At 49.8% G+C, this 21410-nt stretch overlaps 1 protein-coding gene across 2 annotated transcripts in view; it reads left to right on the top strand.

Moving 5' to 3' along the window:
- The first annotated feature begins 1118 nt into the window (after window positions 1-1118).
- The window catches only part of PDIA4 (protein disulfide isomerase family A member 4), a 28440-nt gene continuing 8148 nt past the window's right edge, over window positions 1119-21410 (top strand). For both annotated transcript variants that reach the window (XM_025378762.1, XM_025378760.1), the window contains exons 1-6: window positions 1119-1490; window positions 9223-9400; window positions 12527-12732; window positions 16916-17054; window positions 19602-19807; window positions 19958-20116. In XM_025378762.1, the coding sequence (XP_025234547.1) occupies window positions 1403-1490; window positions 9223-9400; window positions 12527-12732; window positions 16916-17054; window positions 19602-19807; window positions 19958-20116 (976 nt within the window). In that variant the 5' untranslated portion in view covers window positions 1119-1402. The remainder of the gene's footprint in view (window positions 1491-9222; window positions 9401-12526; window positions 12733-16915; window positions 17055-19601; window positions 19808-19957; window positions 20117-21410) is intronic.

The following is a 21410-nucleotide window of genomic DNA, read 5'->3' as shown; positions in this document are numbered from 1 at the left end:
CAGCCTGGGCGACAGAGCAAGATTCTTGTCTCAAAAAATAACACGATACCAAACTGGTAGCCAGCGTTCATAGCACAATAGTAATAAGTGTGTACTGTAGAGTTAGTTGCATAATGTTCTGCCCTACAAAATTGACCAGGAACCATCAGATTAATAGGCATTCAACAAAAAAAATTAAATCTTTTTAATTGCTAAGGTCTGTGAGTTACCCTTTTTTTCCTTCCTCGCGTAATAATCTGCACACACGAGAAAATACTCCTGAACTTCAGTTTAGGTTTTTCTTTTCCCTATTTGCCTTCTAAAACTCCTAGGTGTTTAAAAAAAAAAAAAAAGTCTCAAACTTAATGCACATTACGGGTTTCTTTTCTGATATACAAAAATCGTCATCGTAACCTAGTTTTCTTCTCCAAAGTGGTCAAGAGGGAAAACCTCAAGCTTATATTCAGATCTGTGTAAACCACTAGATTGCCTATCTGGTATTTTCTTTTGCAGAAAATCACTAGAGGACTAAGTAAGACGAGGCAAAGTTTAGACAGTCTGATGGCTTGTTTCCCCGAGATGAAACCTTGGAGAGAGGCTTCCCCAGATTCTAGTCTGGGTTCACTTTACTGCATGCTCTTCCCCGCTCAATACTCCGGAGAGAAATAAACTTTTTATTTGCTCAAGCAGAAAAATTAAGAAGCCCACGAACATGTAGCGGACTTGGAAACCCCGTTCTCCCCTCTTTCTAGCAACAGGCTCGTGCTCCTCTGCCCGCGTTGGTCTCCAAACCCTCAGAGCCCCGGCGGGTTGCGAGGACCGCCCTGCTCGCCACTGCTCCCCACCGCTCCGGTACCGACACGTGTTCTTACTGCCAAGCTCGGCCACAGAATGCTGAGCCGAGCCCCGCCCCGCTCCATATTTTCCAGGCTCCGCCTCTCCTGCCCCGCCCCCGACACCGATGGCCAATAGCGCCCCGAGGCGTAGCCAGGTCCCGCCCTCCCCGTGCCCGGCCCGCCGCCTTTGTTCTCCCCCGCTCCCTCTCTTGGCCTGTGCGCTCCCAGCAAACCGAGTGGCAGCCGCTGATTGGTGGTCGTGGTGCAGCCAATCAGAAGGGGGCACCTCACGTTAGGGCTCGGAGTTTTAAACGCGCAACCGAGGGCCGCGCGCAGGACTAAGGAGGGCCTAGGGCCGCGGAGCGGACTCTAGTCGGCCGAGGCGCACGCGGTCCGCGCCGGCGTCACTCTGGGATTGGCCGGCCCGCGGCTTCCTCCGCCCCCTGCCAATCGCCGGGGCCGACTTCCCGTGGGTTTTTCCGGCTCTCCCGCGTCGCTGAGGAGCGACGGGCGGTCGGCCAGACCCAGAGTTCTCGGTGCGCGCAGCGGCCGCCGACGCGAGGAGGCCGCGCTCCGCCCCCGGTACCATGAGGCCCCGGAAAGCCTACCTGTTACTGCTGCTCCTTGGGCTGGCGCAGCTGCTGGCCGTGGCGGGTGCCGAGGGCCCGGACGAAGGTGAGCGGCAAGCGCGCCGCGGGTCGGGCCGTGCTTGCGGGGGCTGCAGAGATGTGCGGGGGCCTGGGCGCTGCAACCCCGGCGGGCTGGCTTCCGCGCGGTCCGCTCCAGAACTAACGATGGGCGCCGAGCCCGGGGTAAACTTGGCGGAGTTGAAGGGGCGGGGGCTGTGGCAGTGGCTGTGGCAGAATCGATTTGGGGCTCCCAGGACAGGAAGGTGGCCGGGGTCTCTCGGGCTCCGACTCCCTGGAAGCCTCCTGTCACCCGAGGCTTGAAGAGGGCTGCAGAGCGCCTTTTTTGCAGCTGGGTCCTTCGCCCTAATTTGCAGATTTTCCTCAGGTCCAGGCTGACTCCAGGCGAATGCGCCCAGGCAGTGGGAAGGGAGAGGGAGCTCCTGTAGTGAAGGGGCGAGGCGTGAAGAACCAAGTGCTAGTTCTTTGGAACAGCAAGCATTCTTTCTTAAAATTTAGTGTGTGGATTTGGAAATGATTAATCCAAAGATTCTGGTTCAAGGGAGAAAAGGATGGCTTGGTTTGCAACTTTGAGAAACTGGAGAATACCATTCCTTCTGCATTTATTCAGCATTTACTGTGTGCCAGTCCCTGCACTGGGTTCTGGGAGGAAAAGATGGTGTGTGTGGTCCCTGCCCATGAAGCGCGCACTCCAGTAGAAATACTAAAACTTCTTCATGCTTCCTGCATTTTTCTTCGAAATGAGCTAACTGCAAACATAAGAACTCTGAAGATTAGGAAGTACTAGTTAAGAAAAGGTTGTTATTCCTAGAGAATAAGGCTTCCAGGTACTGGTCTTAACTTTCTTCTTCTTCTGCCCTTATTTTCAATTACTAGTTTTTTAACCTTTTAAGTTTGTTCCAATATAAATATACACTCTTTTATAATGTTAGTGTGTAGGGAAATTGTGAACTTTATACTCTTTCAAACAGATTGAGTAACTTTGTGTGGGTCACTGATGCAAAAAGAGTCTTTGCCCAAATAGAAAAGGAAGTAAAAACCCACACTTGGCGAGAAAAACACCTGCCGAAAGGACCCAGCTAGCGGGGCTGCTTACAAATTGTGTCTTGAGACCTTTACCCAAATCACCTGAGTGTTTATTTAAATACAGTTTATTTAAATACAGATGCCCAAAATACACTGAAGCAGAATGCAGGGGTGGGCCCCGGAATCTGCGTTTTAAGTCACTTCTCCCTTGAGACATAGAATGAACTTCTAGAGGCACAGTGAAGTTTGAGGACCAGTGTGGGTGGAAGGTGCTTCTTGGAACATAGCGGAAAAGCACTATAGCACTGCCTTGGTTTTGATCCAGTGATTTTGTTTTTGGGGGAACTCTTGAGAGGCCTGGGAGAGTGGCTTTAGGAGGTGTTAGGACCAGCACGTTTATCCTTTGGATCAGAGGTCTTCAACACAGTAGAGTCCCTGGGAAGCAATTGCTCCTGGGGTGAGCCTAGGAATCCCCGGGGTCATCATGGCCAAGGGCAGGCCTCCTGGGCTTCTAGCTCCGGTTCCCCCCACCCGGAGACAAGATCACACACTGTTGCCCAGACTTGAGTGCACTGTCGCGATCATGGCTTACTTAAGCCTCAAACTCCTGGGCTCATGGGATCCTCCTGCCTCAGCCTCCCAAGGATCTGGGAATGTAGGTGCTTGCCACCACACCTGGCTAATTTTTTTTCTCATTCTGTCGCCCAGGCTGGAGTGCAGTGGCGTGATCTCAGCTCACCACAACCTCTGCTTCGCGGGTTCAAGTGATCCTTCTGCTTCCGCCTCCACAGTAGCTGGGACTACAGGCACGTGCCACCATGCCCAGCCAATTTTTTGCATTTTTTAGTAGAGACGGGGTTTCACCGTCTTAGCCAGGATGGTCTCAATCTCCTGATTACAAGAGTGAGCCACCACACCCGGCTGCCTGGCTAATTTTTTTTTTTTTTTTTGGTAGAGATGGAGTCTCACTATGTTGCCCAGGCTGGCCTCAAGCAGTTCTCCGCCCTTAAATTCCCAGTGTTTGGGATTACAGGTGTGAGCCACGATGTGGGCTTACTTTGACCGATGTGGGCTTACTTTGACCGTTTCTCACCCCTGAGGGCATCCCTCGGCCTTTCATTGTCAAAACCTGTCATAGATTCACTGATAACTTGTCCAACAGATTTATTTCAAGTCTACACTACCTCACCCCTCAAGTGTTTCAAGTCTCGAGGCTTTTTTTTTCTTTTTGCTTCCGTTACATTTTAGATTTAGACAGCACAGTGGTGTTCAGGAACTTAAATGCCCCAACATAGTTATTAAATACACTGTTAAGCTCTGATGGCTTAAGCCTCATGTTGCATGGCTTTCCAGTCTCAGATTAGAAGGTGCCTGCGCTCTACGCATCCTTCCTGCTAAAATAGGAAAGGAAAATATTCTGATCCTGTTTGTTGCCTGCTTTTATGTGGTATTGGTTTGTTTAGATTTAAAAGTAAGTGGAAAGTCACCCATGTTTCATGCTAAGGAAGCGTTAAACTGCCCTCCTCTTTTGATTCCTGAGACATAGTTATTTTCGGAGCCATAAAAATGTGGAAAATCTAAATGTTCCTCCAAAAACTTTGGGCGTATTGGGAAGAAAATCTAAGGTGACAATACAGCATAGCAGTTAAGTGGTCAGGACCCTCCACTAAGTAGCTTTGTGATCCTTGGACAGGTGACTATAGTTCCTGCATGTCAGTTTCTTCATCTGTAACATGTAATATAACCTGTAATACAATCTCCCTTAAGGGGTGAAGTGGTGTGTTTAAGAACCCAGCACAGTGCCTGGTACATAAGTAAATATCAGCTATAATGGTTACCATAGCTGATAACGCAGTTCTTGTTTCTGTGTTTAATATAAACTCTTCAGTATTGGCTGGGTGGTAGAGTTTATGCAGCTGTTTCAGGCATTTTTCTGGTGGAGATGAGAGTGATTAGCCGAGGATGGAGAGTGAGGACATCCTGAAAGGAGCTGCGTGCGTCTGGGCAGGGACCCAGTGTTGTCATCAGGTGTGCCCCATGGGAGTGGACAGGGACTGCGGCAGCCTGCTTAGGTGAGGGTCCCACGTTTCAGGAGAGGCCTTAGCACAAGGACTGAGCAACGTGGAGATGAACGTGGGAATTCATTTGTCTCATGCTGAGGAAGGTTGCATCTTTTCAGAAGGTACTGAAAGGCTCTGGATATATATATGTATATATATATATATATTTTTTTTTTTTGAGACGGAGTCTTGCTCTGTCACTGGAGTGCAGTGGCGCGATGTCGGCTCACTGCAAGCTCCACCTCCCGGATTCACGCCATTTTCCTGCCTCAGCTTCCCGAGTAGCTGGGACTACAGGCGCCTGCCACCACGTCAGGGTAATATTTTTGTTTTTTTTTTTTTTTTTAAGTAGAGACGGGGTTTCACTGTGTTAGCCAGGATGGTCTCAATCTCCTGACGTCGTGATCCGTCCGCCTTGGGACTCCCAAAGTGCTGGGATTATAAGCGTGAGCCACTGTACCTGGCCATGTTTTTTTTTTTTTTTTTTGAGACGGAGTTTCACTCTTGTTGCCCAGGCTGGAGTGCAGTGGCATCATCTGAGTAGCTGAGATTACACCTGGCTAATTTTTTATTTGTAGTAAAGATGGGGTTTCTCCATGTTGGTCAGGCTGATCTCGAAGTCCTGACCTCAGGTGATCCGCCTGCCTCGGCCTCCCACAGCGTTGGGATTACAGGTGTGAGCCACCATGCCTGGCCTTTTTTTTTTTTTTTTTTTTTTTTGGTGACAGAGTCTTCCTTGTTGTCAGGCTGGAGTGCTGTGGTGTGATCTCGGCTCACTGCAACCTCTACCTCCCAGGTTCAAGCAATTCCCCTGCCTCAGCTTTCTGAGTGTCTGGTATTACAGGCGTGTGCCACCATGCCTGGCTAACTTTTTTTTGTATTTTAGTAGAGATGTGGTTTCACAATGTTGGCCAGGATGGTCTTGATCTCCTGACCTCGTGATTTGCCCATCTCGGCCTCCCAGAGGAGCACTTGGATTACAGGCGTGAGCCACTACGCCCAGCCCTGGATATATTTTCTATCCTAGAATGTCCACCTTTAAAAATGAAGCCCAGAGAAAAGTGTTCTCCCACTAAAACGTGGACTCTCTTGCTTGCAGGGATGTGTGGGTTTCTGGTAGATAGGAATCTAGAGCTAGCACCTTCCCAAATTGCAGAAGAATGAATCCTGGGCTTGTCTGTGAGCTGGGGAGGAATGGAAAGGTAGGGTCCATGCAGTTGAGAGTCCTTAATTACATAGGGAATGTCTTATTTTTTGTTTATCCTTTAGAAAGATAATGGAATTATTTTTTTTTTTTGTTAGTCTCACTCTGTCGCCCAGGCTGGGGTGCAGTGGCATGATCTTGGCTCACTGCATCCTCTGCCTCCTGGGTTCAAGCGATTCTCCTGCCTCAACCTCCTGAGTAGCTAAGATTACAGGGATGCGCCACCATGCCCAGCTAATTTTTGTATTTTTAGTAGAGATGGGGTTTTGCCATGTTGGCCACGCTGGTCTGAAACTCCTGACCTCAGGTGATCCGCCCTCCTTGGCCACCCAAAGTGCTGGGATTACGGGCGTGATCCACCATCTCTCACAAAAATTCATTTTTTAAAAGGGTCGAGAAATGAGTTGCCTCTTAGGAATGCTGTGTCCCATGGTGACTAGTCAGGTCCCACTTAATCATGGGAGCTCTATCACATTGTAGTGTTGAGAGCCCACTTCAGGCCGACCGTAGGTAAGAACACATCTTAATTTCTTTTTTGTAAAATTCACCCTGGAAAGGAATTTCCTATGTGGTGATGTTTTAGGCCTCTTTACTGCAAATGTCAGTCTTCTGCTGTGCACTGAGCCAATTACTGAGTTTCCCTTCCTCTCCTAGCTGTGATTCCTAGCTGGAAGAGTCGATTAAGTTCCCCAGTGCGAGGCCGGGCGCGGTGGCTCAAGCCTGTAATCCCAGCACTTTGGGAGGCCGAGACGGGCGGATCATGAGGTCAGGAGATCGAGACCATCCTGGCTAACCCGGTGAAACCCCGTCTCTACTAAAAAAATAACAAAAAACTAGCCGGGCGAGGTGGCGGGCGCCTGTAGTCCCAGCTACTCCGGAGGCTGAGGCAGGAGAATGGCGTGAACCCGGGAGGTGGAGCTTGCAGTGAGCTGAGATCCGGCCACTGCACTCCAGCCTGAGCGACAAAGCGAGACTCCGTCTCAAAAAAAAAAAAAAAAAAAAGTTCCCCAGTGCGTTATTTCCGACCTTCCTCCAATCTTCCCATCTGCTTGCAAGTAACTTTGACTCGTACTGGGCAGAGCAGCTAGGTAGTGAGAGGAGAGTGGATACAGATGGCCCAAAAGCACTACCTAACTGCCAGCCGGGGGTCCTGGCGGTCTCCCCTAGGGACCACCCAGGATTTTTAAAAAAAATGGCAAAAATCTCAATTACTTTCACCAACCTAGTACTTCGGCTTGGTCTTAGTTAATGACATCAGAGCAAGATGTGCATTTCAACCTCACACGGTTCTTTCAAAGACACAGGTAAATAGAGTGGGCAAGATTTTCTAAATAGCACAGAGCAGAGGATCTTTTCTTTTTTCTCCCTCTTTGGGGTCTAGAATGATCTGAAAAGGGAGACCAGAAAACCTTGGGAACATTGGATTTCCCTCTTCTCCTTGGGGAGATGTCAGCCTGGCCCCTGCCTGTACTGTCAGACACACACAGTCCCGAGACCCCAGGGGAAGTGGGCCTGCGCCCAGGCTGTCTTTCTCTGTGGCCTGCCCTCCGTGAACTTCTGACCGTGCCTAGGGAGTTCCCGGTGTGGAGGGAAGGGTGGCAGGCAGGAGGCTCATCTCAGATGGGTGGGTTTGCTTTTGGCATTTTAGAGCTGTTTCTCCCTCCGCCGACAAAGGAGGAGCCTAGGCCTTAAGTTGGAACAGGAATGTGCAAGTCAGGAAAAGTTGTGGGATGCTTAAAAGGAAAAGGACTGAGTGCGGGTGACCAGTGTGCCGGTGGGCTTTCTTGTTGGCTTTTTTGTAAAGTTTGCAGATCGGTAAATGTTGACGGTGATGAACAAAGCCGCCCCCTTCTCCCTGCTCCATGCAGACCCAAGGAGTAGACTGGAGGAGCAGAGGGCAGGCACGGCCATGTGGGGTGGGTGCAGGCTGCCTCCGTGGCGAAGCAGCCGCAGAGTCCACGCAGGTTCCTTCATTAGAGTTGGTGAGCCCAGGAGTTCTGGGATCCTGGAGGCAGGTTTTCAGACCCTGACCTCACCCACAGCCCCAAACAGTAACTAGCAGTGTTCGTTTACCTCCTGGGACACATCTCCAGAAAAGAATATTTGGCCCCTGGAAACATTCTGGCTTTAGCGTTAATGAAATTACCATGCTTGCTGTGCCCAGTTCTGTTGGCTGGTGTGACAGTAGCCAGAGAACCTGGTTAATAAAAACGGCAACTCCATGTTCTTTGTATCTGTGGTTTGGCAAAATAATAATAATAATAATAAATTGCACCTTGAAAATGAAATATACACAATTTCTCACATTCTAGGAAGAAAACTTAGCTTCCAAACAAAGGTGTGATTTTTGATGCATGTTGACCCCATCAGTTTCTGTGCCTTTATTAGTGAAATGTGATTTCCCACCCTCTTTCCCTTCACACTTCAGCCTTTTCCTCAAGGATTATAAAACTCAAAGGGCTATTTTTTATGGGTATGAGGTAAAATGCCACCCCCTTTCAGAAATGGAATTAGTATTCCATCTTCTGCAGTGAAAAGTCAAGATTGAGTACTTGCTTCCTGTTGGTACTCTTGGGGCCAGGCGGATAATTTGTTCATGGGAGGTGTTCCTGGGGCCCTGCCTGTGGAAACATACAGGATGAGGAGGAGGCACATCAGTGAGCAATAACCTTGAACACAGACAAGCTAGGGGGAGATCATGAAATGCGGTGCCCCTGAAACGCAGAGTGTGGGATGTGGTAGGGGAGCCAGAGCTACAGGAGCGAGGCCCGGGAAGACTGCAGAGGTGGGTACAAGGGAGTAGGGAGGAAGTGGCCAATGCGGAGGCTGTCTGGGTTCAGGGCAAGGTTTGCAGAGCAAGGCAGGGGGCCGCAACTCTGAAAGGGTAGCCTGTGCTGCTCTCCAACTTATGCTGCGACATTTGGACTTTATGTTCTAGAGCTGTGGTTTTCAAATATTATTTAGCCATGACCTCCCTCTGAATGAAATTTTAAGTAGCCAACTTAGAACAGAATTGCTGGCATGAGGGAGGCCTGATGTCACCAGCCAGTCACGTGGTGGGCCCCCAGGGACCACCCAGGACTCGACACCTTGTGAAGTGTATGAGTTTTAGGACTTTTTTTTTTTTTTTTTGAGATGGAGTGTCACTCTGTCACCCAGACTGGAGTGCAGTGGCACAATCTCTGCTCACTGCAACCTCTGCTTCCCGGGTTCAAGCAATTCTTCTGCCTCAGCCTCCCAAGTAGCTAGACTACAGGCACGTGCCACCATGCCTGGCTAGTTTTTGTGTTTTTAATAGAGATTGGGTTTCACCATATTGGCCAGGCTGGTCTTGAACTCCTGACCTAGTGATCCGCCCACCTCAGCCTCCCAAAGTGCTGGAATTACAGGCGTGAGCCACCACGCCCGGCCAGGAAAGTTTTAAGGAGAGTCACTACCAGGTTTGTAACCAGTCTGGGTTTTCCACTCAGATTCTTCTAACCGAGAAAATGCCATTGAGGATGAAGAGGAGGAGGAGGAGGAAGATGATGAGGAAGAAGACGACTTGGAAGTTAAGGAAGAAAATGGTGTCTTGGTCCTAAATGATGCAAACTTTGATAATTTTGTGGCTGACAAAGACACAGTGCTGCTGGAATTTTATGCTCCATGGTAAGGACTGTGTTCTAATTCCTGCGGGTGGACGAGCACTGTGCTCCATGCGCTCAGCCCTTCACCTGGTCATCCAGACCCTGGGGGTGGGAGTGTCTGGGTGCGGGAACTTGCACTCTAGCTTTAAGAGTGCTGGGAGCTCCCTCGTTCTACCACTTTGCATTGGAACTGCCAGTGAGCCAGCCCTCATGGAAGGCAATGTCCTCTTGTCTCAGTCCAGTGGGTTAAAGATGAATACGTCCTCTGATGGTCACAGCTGGGGGACGGGCATTTAACAAGCAGCAGTGACACAGCCTCGTGTTAGTAACAGACACGTCCTTGTTACAGATTCTGCCCCGACCTGTCTGAGGCCACCCCGCCTTCCTCTTCGCTCAAAGGCTGATGCTCAGGCAGCTGCCCCAAGTGCAGGCTGTTGGCCTGTGTGGTGGATTTTTTACTACACACATCGGCCCTGTGAGGGGACCAGTCAGGCATCCCCACTTCTTTTCCTGTCTTTCCCCCTCGTAGTGCAGTCTGTTAGAGCTCTCGGGCCCGTCTCCTCCGTTACTTCTCCTCTACTGTTTTGTATCTCATGACCCCTGCTTTGCTCTTTTCTATCTCATGCCCTCCCTGTTTCACTTCTGAGACCAAATAGGATACACTCACTTTTGTGCAGTGTCTGAGGGTCAAGCATAGCACAAGTGTTTTATTTAAAACATCTAAATAGGCTGGGCATAGTGGCTCACACCTATAATCTCAGCACTTTGGGAGGCCAAGGCAGGCAGATCACTTGAGATCAGGAGTTTGAGACCAGCCTGGCCAACATGGTGAAACCCGATCTCTACTAAAAATACAAAAATTAGGTATGGTGAATGTGCACCTGTAGTCCCAGTTACTCAGGAGGCTGAGGCAGGAGAATTGCTTGAACCTGGGAGGCGGAGGCTGCAACTAGCTGAAATCGTGCCACTGCACTCCAGCCTGCGCAACAGAGCAAGACTCTTTGAGGTTATGTTATTCCTCTTACATAAATTATCAAGTTTTCATACTTTTTAGTTCAAAGAGCCCTTAACATTCTTAAGAAGTGAGAGCCTCGGAGGGGGTCATGTTTATCAATATTTACCATATTCGAAGTTAAAACTGAGAAATTAAAATTTTGGGGGGGACAGATTTTTCACTCTTTTGCCCAGGCTGGAATGCAATGGCATGATCTCTGATCACTGCAACGTCCACCTTCTGGGTTCAAGCAATTCTCATGCCTCAGCCTCCCGAGTAACTGGGATTTCAGGCACCTGCCACCACACCCAGCTAATTTTTGTATTTTCAATACAGGTTTCACCATGTTGGCCAGGCTGGTCTTGAACTCCTGGTCTCAAGTGATCTGCCCGCCTTGGCCTCCCAAAGTACTTTTTGTAAAGATGGAGTTTCATCATATTGCCCAGGCTGGTCTCAAACTCCTGGGCTCAAGTGATTTGCCTGCCTCAGACCCCCAAAGTGTTGAGATTACAGGCGTGAGGCACCGTGCCCAGCCACAGACTGAGGTTTAGATATTGAAAGTATTTGCCCTAGGGCAGAGCTGGAATGTAAACCTAGACCTGTTTGACTTTGAAGCCCCTTTGGTCTTTGCCTTTATGTTTTGTTGTGTCTCTTCTCTTAACCACAGGTATTTCCAAAAGTTCCCCCCTTTTTTTTTTTTGAGGTAGTGTCTTGCTCTCGCCCAGGCTGGAGTACAGTGGCGCGATCTCAGCTCACTGCAAGCTCCGCCTCCCGAGTTCACGCCATTCTCCTGCCTCAGCCTCCCGAGTAGCTGGGACTACAGGTGCCTGCCACCACGCCCGGCTACTTTTTGTATTTTTAGTAGAGATAGGGTTTCACTGTGTTAGCCAGGATGGTCTTGATCTCCTGACCTCGTGGTCCACCCACCTTGGCCTCCCAAAGTGCTGGGATTATAGGCTTGAGCCACCGCGCCCGGCTAAAAGTTCCCATTTTTGTGTGTGTGTTGGTCTGTTTTGTGTTGCTATAACAGAGTAGCTGAGGCTGGGTAATTTATAAGGGAAAGAGATTTATTTCAGTCACAGTTCTGCGGACTGGGAAGTACAAGAGCATGGTGCTGGCATCTGCTCAACTTTTGGTGAGGGCCTCATGCTGCTTCACTCCTGGCAGGAAGTGGAAGAAGAGTGTGGGCATGTACAGAGATAACATGGTGAGGAGGAAGCCAAGCTTACTCTTTTCTTTTTGAGTTGGAGTTTGGCTCTTGTCGCCCAGGCTGGAATGTAGTGGCTCAAATTTTGGCTCACAGCAACCTCCACCTCCTGGTTCAAGCGATTGTCCTGCCTCAGCCTCCTGAGTAACTGGAATTACAGGCGCCTGCCACCACACCCAGCTAATTTTTTGTATTTGTCATAGAGATGGGGTTTCACCATGTTGGCCAGGCTGATCTCAAACTCCTGACCTCAGATGATCCACCTACCTCAGCCTCCCAAAGTGCTGGGATTACAGACTGGAGCCACTGCACCTGGCCACGCCAAGCTCTTTTTTTTTTGTTTTTGTTTTTGGTTTTGGTTTTGGTTTTGTTTTTGTTTTTGTTTTTGTTTTTGAGACAGAGTCTCACTCTGTTGCCCGGGCTGGAGTGCAGTGGCCGGATCTCAGCTCACTGCAAGCTCTGCCTCCCGGGTTTACGCCATTCTCCTGCCTCAGCCTCCCAAGTAGCTGGGACTACAGGCGCCCGCCACCTCACCCGGCTAGTTTTTTGTATTTTTTAGTAGAGACGGGGTTTCACCGTGTTAGCCAGGATGGTCTTGATCTCCTGACCTCGTGATCCGCCTGTCTCGGCCTCCCAAAGTGCTGGGATTACAGGCTTGAGCCACCGCGCCCGGCCTACCAAGCTCTTTTAAACTACATTCCTGAAAGGGCATTTACCTGTTCATGAGGGTTCCACCCTTCAGACGTAAACCCTTCCCACTAGGTCCCACCTCCCAACACTGCCACATTGGGGATCAGATTTCAACATTTTGGTGTGGACAAACCACATCGAGACCATAGCAGTATGTATTACTGGATTTAAATCTCCATAAGTACAGTATGTATTGTTGCATTTAAATCTCCATAGGTACAGTTAATGTTTTTCGCCTTCCCTAATCTGATTGTTAGGTGTGGACATTGCAAGCAGTTTGCTCCAGAATATGAAAAAATTGCCAACATATTAAAGGATAATGATCCTCCCATTCCTGTTGCCAAGATCGATGCAACCTCAGCATCTATGCTGGCCAGCAGGTTTGATGTGAGTGGCTACCCCACCATCAAGATCCTTAAGAAGGGGCAGGCTGTAGACTACGAGGGCTCCAGAACCCAAGAAGGTGAGCTAGTACCTGAGCTGGTGGAGGAAGAACTCCTTCCTGCAGGAACAGAAAGTTCAGGGAATGGGAATTGGGATAATAGAGGAAGAAAAGCTGAGGGTACCAGGGACTGACTTAGGAGCCTTAGGCCTCTGGAATGTTTACTTGTTCTTGGGGCGGGCGGTGGAGGGGGGAGTGGGGGGGGGCGCGCGGGCTGGGTGGGCTGGGGCATGGCCTCTTTACATTTCAGACTCTGAAACTCAAAACATGGGCAGGAGTGTTAGGAAATGGGCCAGACACGGTGGCTCACACCTGTAACCCCAGCACTTTGGGAGGCCAAGGCGACTGGATCACTTCAGGTCAGGAGTTCAAGACCAGCCTGACCAACATGGTGAAACCCTGTCTCTACTAAAAATACAACAATTAGCTGCTTGTAGTGGCTCATGTGTGTAATCCCAGCTACTTGGAAGGCTGAGGCAGGAGAATTGCTTGAACCTAGGAAGCGGAGGTTGTGATAAGCTGAGATTGTGCCACTTCACTTCAGCCTGGGTGACAGAGTGAGACTCTGTCTCAAAAATAAGTAAATAAATAAATAAAAACAGGAGTGTTAGGAAATGACATCAGAGGTTAGGGGTCTTGGTGGTGGTCTAGAGCAGTGGTTCTTAATGCTCAGCAAGCGTCAGTCAACTGGAGGGCTCGTTCAGATTGCTGGGCCCTAGCCCCAGAGTTTCTGATTCAGTACATTTCAGTCTAGATACGATACAAGTCAGTCCAGATAATTTGCATTTCTTTTTTCTTTTTTTTTTGGAGACAGAGTCTCACTCTGTCGCCCAGGCTGGAGTGCAGTGGCATGATCATGGCTCACTGCAACCTCTGCCTCCTGGGTTCAAGTGATTCTCCTGCCTCAGGCTCCCGAGAAGCTGGTACTACAGATGTGTGCCACCATGCCTGGCTAATTTTTTGTATATTTAGTAGAGACAGGGTTTCACCATGTTAGCCAGGATGGTCTTGATCTCCTAACCTCGTGATCCACCTGCCTTGGCCTCCTGTTTTTGTTTTTGTTTTTTTTTTTAATAATTTTTTGAGACAGAGTCTTGCTCTGTCGCCCAGGCTGGAGTGCAGTGGCACGATCCCAGCTCACTGCAAGCTCCGCCTCCCGGCTTTTCGCCATTCTCCTGCCTCAGCCTCCCTAGTAGCTGGGATTACAGGCGCCCGCCACCATGCCTGGCTAACTTTTTGTATTTTTTTTTTAGTAGAGACAGGGTTTCACTGTGTTAGCCAGAATGGTCTCGATCTCCTGACCTTGTGATCTGCCCACCTCGGCCTCCTAAAGTGCTGGGATTACAGGCGTGAACCACCAGGCCCAGCGAATAATTTGTATTTCTTACAAGGGTGCAGGGCTCGCCATTGCTGCTGGCTCGAAGCTATGTGCTGAGAACCACAGGTGCAGAGAGCGACATCCAGGGGTTCTCTGAGGATGTCTGCAATCTGGCCTGATGGATCCCTGCCTGGCTCACATTAGGCACTACATACGTTTTATTAAATGAATGAACAAATACATGGTTTAATTTTTATTTAATTTTATTTTAGTAAAGTTTAATTTTATTTTAATAAAGTTTATTTAATTTTATTAACATTTATTTATTTTTGAGACGGAGTTTTGCTTGTGTGGCCCAGGCTGGAGTACAATGGCACAATCTCAGCTCACTGTAACCTCTGCCTCCCGGGTTCAAGTGATTCTCCTGCCTCAGCCTCCCGAGTAGCTGGGATTACAGGCACACGCCACTATGCCTGGCTAATTTTGTAATTTTGGTAGAGATGGGGTGTCTCCATGTTGGTCAGGCTGGTCTCGAACTCCCAACCTCAGGTGATCCGCCTACCACGGCCTCCCAAAGTGCTGGAATTATAGGCGTGAATCACTGTGCCTGGCCTCTTAATTTTATTTTAATACAATTTATTTAATTTTATTAAATAAATGGACATGGTATCCTTTAGCAAGGGCAAGTCTCTCTTAATCACTGGCAGAAAAGAAAAGAAAAACAAAAAGATGCTGCATTTTCCATTCCCAGTGTGGAGTAGAGGAAAGAGCGTTGAATAGGTTTCCAGTCCTTATAAACATAAGATAGGCCTGTGTTTTGGACGAGCGCCTTCCCCTTGCCAGGCCTTGGCATCTCATCTGTGGAGTGTGGTGTCAGTTGGATGTGATGGGAGATCACATCTCTGAGATCGGGTAAGAGTCTCTCCTCTAAGATCATATCTCTGAGATGGTGTGAGAGGCTATCCTCTGCTCCTTTAAGCAATGGTACTCATTATGGGATATACAAAGAAAACAGAGTCACTTCTGTTGCTATTTAGTGTCACAGTTTGTCTGTTGACTAGGTAATACGTTTATAAACTTAGTAATTCAGAGAAGTAGATAAATGAATAGTCTTCCTTCCCTGAACCTGGGTGATCCAGCTTCCCTCTAAGAAGGTACTAGTGTAACAAGTTTCTTCTGTGTTGTTTGGAGATATTTTGTATACATAAAAAGCAAGTGTGTGTATGTGTGTGTGAGAGATTTTCTCATTTTTACAGTTATTAGTATATCTCAAATACTATCCTGTATCTTCATGTTTTTTTTTTGTTTGTTTTTTTTTTTTTTTTGAGACGGAGTCTCGCTCTGTTGCCCAGGCTGGAGTGCAGTGGCGCGATCTCGGCTCACTGCAAGCTCCGCCTCCCGGGCTTACGCCATTCTCCTGCCTCAGCCTCCCAAGTAGCTGGGACCACAGGCGCCCGCCACCTCGCCCGGCTAGTTTTTTGTAATTTTTAGTAGAGACGGGGTTTCACCGTGTTCGCCAGGATGGTCTCGATCTCCTGACCTCGTGATCCGCCCGTCTCGGCCTCCCAAAGTGCTGGGATTACAGGCTTGAGCCACCGCGCCCGGCCAATGTTTTTATTTAACAAATATGTCTTAACCATATCAGTACATAGGAACTTAATCTAAAACAAGTTGAAAGTTGAGTACTTTTTTTTTTTTTAAGATGGAGTCTTCTTTTGTCCCCCAGGCTGAAGTGTGGAGTGGTGCAATCTTGGCTCACCGCAACCTCCACCTCCAGGGTTCGAGTGGGTTCTCCTGCCTCAGCCTCCTGAGTAGCTGGGGTTACAAGCACGTGCCACCACACAAGGCTAATTTTTGTATTTTTAGTAGAGACAGGGTTTCACCATGTCGGCCAGGCTGGTCTTGAACTCCTGACCACCCATGATCCACCCACCTCGGCCTCCCAAAGTTCTGGGATTACAGGCAAGCCACCACTCCTGGCCTGAAAGTCGAGTACTTCTATTGTTGCAAAATAAACAGGCATACGTGTTTGGGGGTCTGTGGCCAACATTTGACTGCGAGAGAGACATGGCCGTTTGGAAACTTTAGAGCAGCGTATGCTATGTTTTCATAAACAGGCCTCCTACGTGTTAAGTGCCTCAGGACCCCTGGGTGTGGGCTGAGGGGCAGGGGACAGACGCTTCATGCTGTGAATGCACAGAGGAGGTGCTTGTGCACGTTTCAGTTTGAAGACTGCAGCTTTGCAGGAGTGGTTCTAAATTTGGCTCCTTGGTAGATTCTACAGTAGGGAAAAAGAGTGACAGATTGCAACCACTCGTCCTAAGAACTGCTTGGCACATTTTGGTACGAATTTATTGTTCCACTCCAGCCCTGGAATCCATTTCTGGGGAATGAAGCTTACAGATGGGCATTTATTAAAAGCTTTCTCAGGTAATGCCACTGCATCTTGAGCAATGGGAGCTCCTCTTGTAAATTTTTCCTTTTTTTTTTTTTTTGCATACATCTTATGATGTATGTAATATAGTAACATTAGATGTGAATGAGATGCCCCAAAATGATATCCATAGGCATATGTAATCAAAAGTTTGCATGAAGTTAGTACCATAGCATGATGGTAAAGGAAGTCTCAATCATCAGTAAGTCTTAGGCCTCATCTGGAGAAGTCTGCAGGCTGTGGAAATGCAATGGACAATTGTTGGGAAACAGCGAACCTTCTGACTCTTGGCTGTATCCCCAAAACTGCAGAGATGCAGCCAGGTTTCAGGAAATCAGACACCTCCCGTTCTTGTGGGCCCCGACGCTTGCTTTCTTCCCCATCTTCTGGAGGGAGGTGAAGTGCCTGCCAGTTTGGGCCTTGTGTGCTCAGTCTTACTTGCTTTCTTTCAGAAATTGTTGCCAAGGTCAGAGAAGTTTCCCAGCCTGACTGGACGCCTCCACCAGAAGTCACGCTTGTGTTGACCAAAGAGAACTTTGATGAAGTTGTGAATGATGCAGATATCATTCTGGTGGAGTTTTATGCTCCATGGTAAGGTGGTGTCAGGCCCTTCCCATATTCGGTACCGTGCTGTGCACTAGGTGCGGGGTGGCAGGCGCAGACGGCAGGCCCCTGCCCATGAGGCAGGAACAGCAGAGGAGCAAGGTGGGCACGAGTTGTAGGCCAGGGTTGAGGTCCAGGTGTTCTGGAAGAAGCATGGATATAAAGGAGCCGTTGGGAGTGGATGTGGAAGGAGCTGCCAAGTAGTCCATTCTTGGGTGGGAGAAGGAGCCCAAAGGAAAGAAGATAGCAGAAAGAAAGGTGGTTGGAGTGGGAGCAAGTACAGTGGCTGGTCTGAGCTGCCCAGCTTGGGGAACTGAGGTGGCTGCTCCGCGGGGAGGGGAGAGGAGGGACGCACAACCAGGTGCATGGATAAGCCGAGAGCAGTCAATACAGAGCAGAGCAGAAGAAAGACGGCTCTCAAGGCAGAGGGGAGCCTAGCTCCAGGAGAGACCATTTGCCTTCCCAGGAGACAGCCCAGGGTACCATCTGTCTTGATGATTTTGTGGTGGGTCAGCTGTGATTCTGATTCTTGAGCAGTGCTGGTATGTCTGACCATCAGGCCAGCAAGAACTGCCTCAGATGGGTGTGTTCTGTAGTGAGTCCTGGAGAGTCAGTAAGCAGAGGAAGCTTTTGGGCCTAGAACCAGCAGGTGGAGGCCATGGCTGATGCACAGGCAGGGGGGCAGGTCACACCTTCTGCACAGTGGGCTCAGGTTTGGGACCAGGACACCCTTGTTCCGGGCAATGCCTGGATAAGCCCAAACCCGAGGCCACGGATTCTGTAGCAGAAACCTGGGAGTTGTTGGATGTGCAGATGAAAAGTGAAGTTAGGTGGGTGGATAGAGAAGGAAACGATCTGCGAGAGAAGGAGGGAAGCGTCTGGGACACGTGGGGCACCCTCCTAACCCCCCTGCGATGCTGGAGAGACAGACCCTTGTTTTGCTACACATGAGGCCCTGACCGACCTGATGGGTGGGAGGTGTAAGAGGGAGAGTGGCAGCTACCCGTCTAACTTGCGGGTTGCTTTGTGGCTCGCTCAGGAGCCAGGTTGAGCCGACTGCTGCACAGCTCACACTTAGTGAGTGTAGTGCGATTTCCCTGATCTGGTTGATGATGCCTCAGAAGATAATTATCCACTTATTCACAAACAGTTTTTTGGTCTTTTGATGTGTTTTTGTGTTTGTGGCGGGAGGTTGTTTGTTTTTTTGTTTAGTTTTCTGAGGTTTCTTTTGGGATAAGGCCTTGCTTTGTCACCTGAGCTGGAGTACAGTGGCGCCATCATAGTTCACTACAGCCTTGAACTCCTGGACTCAGTTGTCCTGCCTTAGCCTCCCTAGTAGCTGGGACCACAGGTGCGTGCCACCACGCCTGGCTAATATACAAAATATTTTTAGAGATGAGGTCTCGCTATGTTGCCCCAGCTGGTCTTGAACTCCTGGCCTCAAGCAGCCCTCGCGCCTCATCTTCCGGAAGCACTGGGATTACAGGAGTGAGCCACTGTGCCGGCCAACAAATGGTTTTGAAGTTGCAGAATGCACCCTTTAATTCATTTGGGTGTCCTAAGGACTTTGATAGGATAGTGTTTTATCTTAACTCAGGACTGAGAGCCTCCTGAGTGCCAGGCCCCAGCCAGGTGTGGGATATTGGTTCTTTTTTGAGACGGAGTCTTGCCCTGTTGCTCAGGCTAGAGTGCAGTAGTGCGATCTTGGCTCACTGCAACCTCCGCCTCCTGGGTTCAAGTGATACTCCTGTCTCAGCCTCCTGAGTAGCTGGGATTACAGGTGTCCACCACCACGCCCGGCTAATTTCTATATTTTTAGTAGCGATGGGGTTTTGCCATGTTGGCCAGGCTGGTCTCGAACTCCTGACTTCAGGTGATCCGCCCGCCTCGGCCTCCCAAAGTGCTGGAATTACAGGAGTGAGCCTCTGTGCCTGGCCAGTTCTTGTGGGCAATGGGCTAGGTGACGCAATACTGACTCCAGGGGACTCTCGCTCATCTCCTCCCTGGGTGGTCGGTGTCAGTGAGAGTTTGTGACGCTCTTTGTTCTCCATGCCTCTGTTCCTGTTACCTGGACCTGCCGACCCTCTCTTCGCCCCACCTCCCGTGGACTCCTGGCTAATTCCTCGCTGTCCCTTGGATCCCAGCTCCACTGCTACTCCTTCTCTGAAGCCATCTGTGACTTACATCTTTGCTGGCCCCCAACTCCCCAGCCAAGAAAGTCCTCTTCCTCAGGACAGTGTTTCTCTTGGCCTTTCCCATGTTTTCCCCTGTGCCGCAGTTACTAACATCCTGTCTGAGTGTGTCCTGTGCGTGTGTGTACGCATGCCCCACCCCCAGTGTGTGAATACCATGGGATGAAGTTTGTGTCTGTCTGTCCATAGCGCCTGAGGGGCCCGAGGGTCTAGGAGGCATTTGGAGGCTTACTGGGTGTGGCCGCGTTACTAGGGAGCACAGGAGGGGTTTCTGCAGCTCATTTAGCTAGAAAGCGAGTCCACACTAGAATGAGCCCCTGACAAACCAGTTTCCTCTTGGCAGGTGTGGACACTGCAAGAAACTTGCCCCTGAGTATGAGAAGGCCGCCAAGGAGCTCAACAAGCGTTCTCCTCCAATTCCGCTGGCAAAGGTCGATGCCACCGCCGAAACAGACCTGGTCAAGAGGTTTGATGTCTCTGGCTATCCCACCCTGAAAATTTTCCGCAAAGGAAGGCCTTTTGACTACAACGGCCCACGAGAAAAATACGGTATGGCCACTCCCTTCTCTCCCACCACAGTGGGGAAGGGAAACTCCCTAACAGGAGGCTGCCCTTGAAGGTGCTGGGAGCTGGCAGGCACGGGCCATAGGAGGTGGGCAGTTCTGAGGGCCCCTGCTCAGGTGTGTGCCCTGCTCCCAGGAATCGTTGACTACATGATCGAGCAGTCCGGGCCTCCCTCCAAGGAGATTCTGACCCTGAAGCAGGTCCAGGAGTTCCTGAAGGATGGAGACGATGTCATCATCATCGGGGTCTTTAAGGGAGAGAGTGACCCAGCCTACCAGCAGTACCAGGATGCTGGTGAGTTGTGGCCCTTTGGGCTGAACAAAATGTGTGTGCCCTGGGTGGTCTGCGGTTGGCCTGATTTTTCAGAAAGCTCCTGGGACATCCGTTAGGGGGTGGTTTGATGAGCCATCTCTGGGAATAAGCTTTCCATTTTGGGGTTGGAGATGGGTGCCCTGTGGCCCTCCTGGCCTCGGTGCAGGGGAGGGGCACAGTCAGACCGGTCCCAGCTCCATGTCTGCCTTCCAGAGCCCGAGCCCTTCTGCTGGAGGGAAGGTCTTTGGGCCATAAAGTGCCAGACTCGGAATCAAACCAGCTTTCAAGGCCTGGCTCTTCCAGTTATTATCACTGTGACCACAGGCTTAGCCTGGTGGTCTCTTGCCCAAGGTGGTGGTCTTTTCTGAGAGGTTATTAAATTGAGGTAATGTAGATGAAGTGCTTAGCAACGTGCCTGATAATGCTAAGTGCATAATAAATGCTTGTCTTGCTAGCCTGAGGAGTGAAATGCCTATGAACAGCTGTCAGCAATAGTGTTCTGCGGGGGTAGAACCATCCTCAAATCCATCATCTGCCTTGGTCTGGCTCCTGATGCCTGGGGACAGGTATACTCAGGGTCCTTACCATCCTCATCAGTGTCTTCTGAGTGCCACCCTCTCCCCCTCCACCAAAACCAGCTTGGCTAAGTGCTAACCAATTATAATCTTTCAAACGCACAGCTTGCTACTCAGTGCTAATTCTGTGCTGCACAATAACAATTGTGCATACGTCAAATGCAGATTAATGTATAAAACCAGTAGAGCTCAGTTCCCTTCGTCTGTTAATTAGGTGGCCTTGTTATTCACGCCTAACTAGTCAGGAAGAAACTTCCAGAAGGAAACCCCAACCCACCCAGGGTTATGAGCAGCAGGGGAGTCCCTAGCCCCAAGTCTTGACTGTAAGTTGTATGCATTGATGTGCACTCACATCCCCAGGGAATTTGTTAAAATGCAGGTTCCGGTGCAGTGGGTCCCAGGCGGGCCTGGCACCACATTCCTAGGCGTCAGCATCTGTGATTTGGCTTGGGCAGGGTTAGGGCTGCAGATGGGGCAAGAGTCACTGGGCCTGCTGTGTCTGCCCGCTTATGAGAGAGAGAGTAGCCCCAGGGACATCAGATGTTCTACAGACAGGTTGGCAGGGCTGGAGCAGTGAGGGGCGGCTGTGGGATGAAAGGGTCTGTGGTCCTGGGGTGGGCAGGAAGTGAAGTTCTTGATGCAGGTCTGTGTCTGCCTGAAGCCAACTGACAACAAATCCCTGGGATACCTAGAGGCTTAGA

The sequence above is a fragment of the Theropithecus gelada genome, chromosome 3, assembly GCF_003255815.1.
Source record: "Theropithecus gelada isolate Dixy chromosome 3, Tgel_1.0, whole genome shotgun sequence".
Classification (NCBI taxonomy): Eukaryota; Metazoa; Chordata; class Mammalia; order Primates; family Cercopithecidae; genus Theropithecus; species Theropithecus gelada.
Note: the sequence above shows the minus strand (reverse complement) of the source record. Positions and strands in the feature narration are given on the sequence as shown.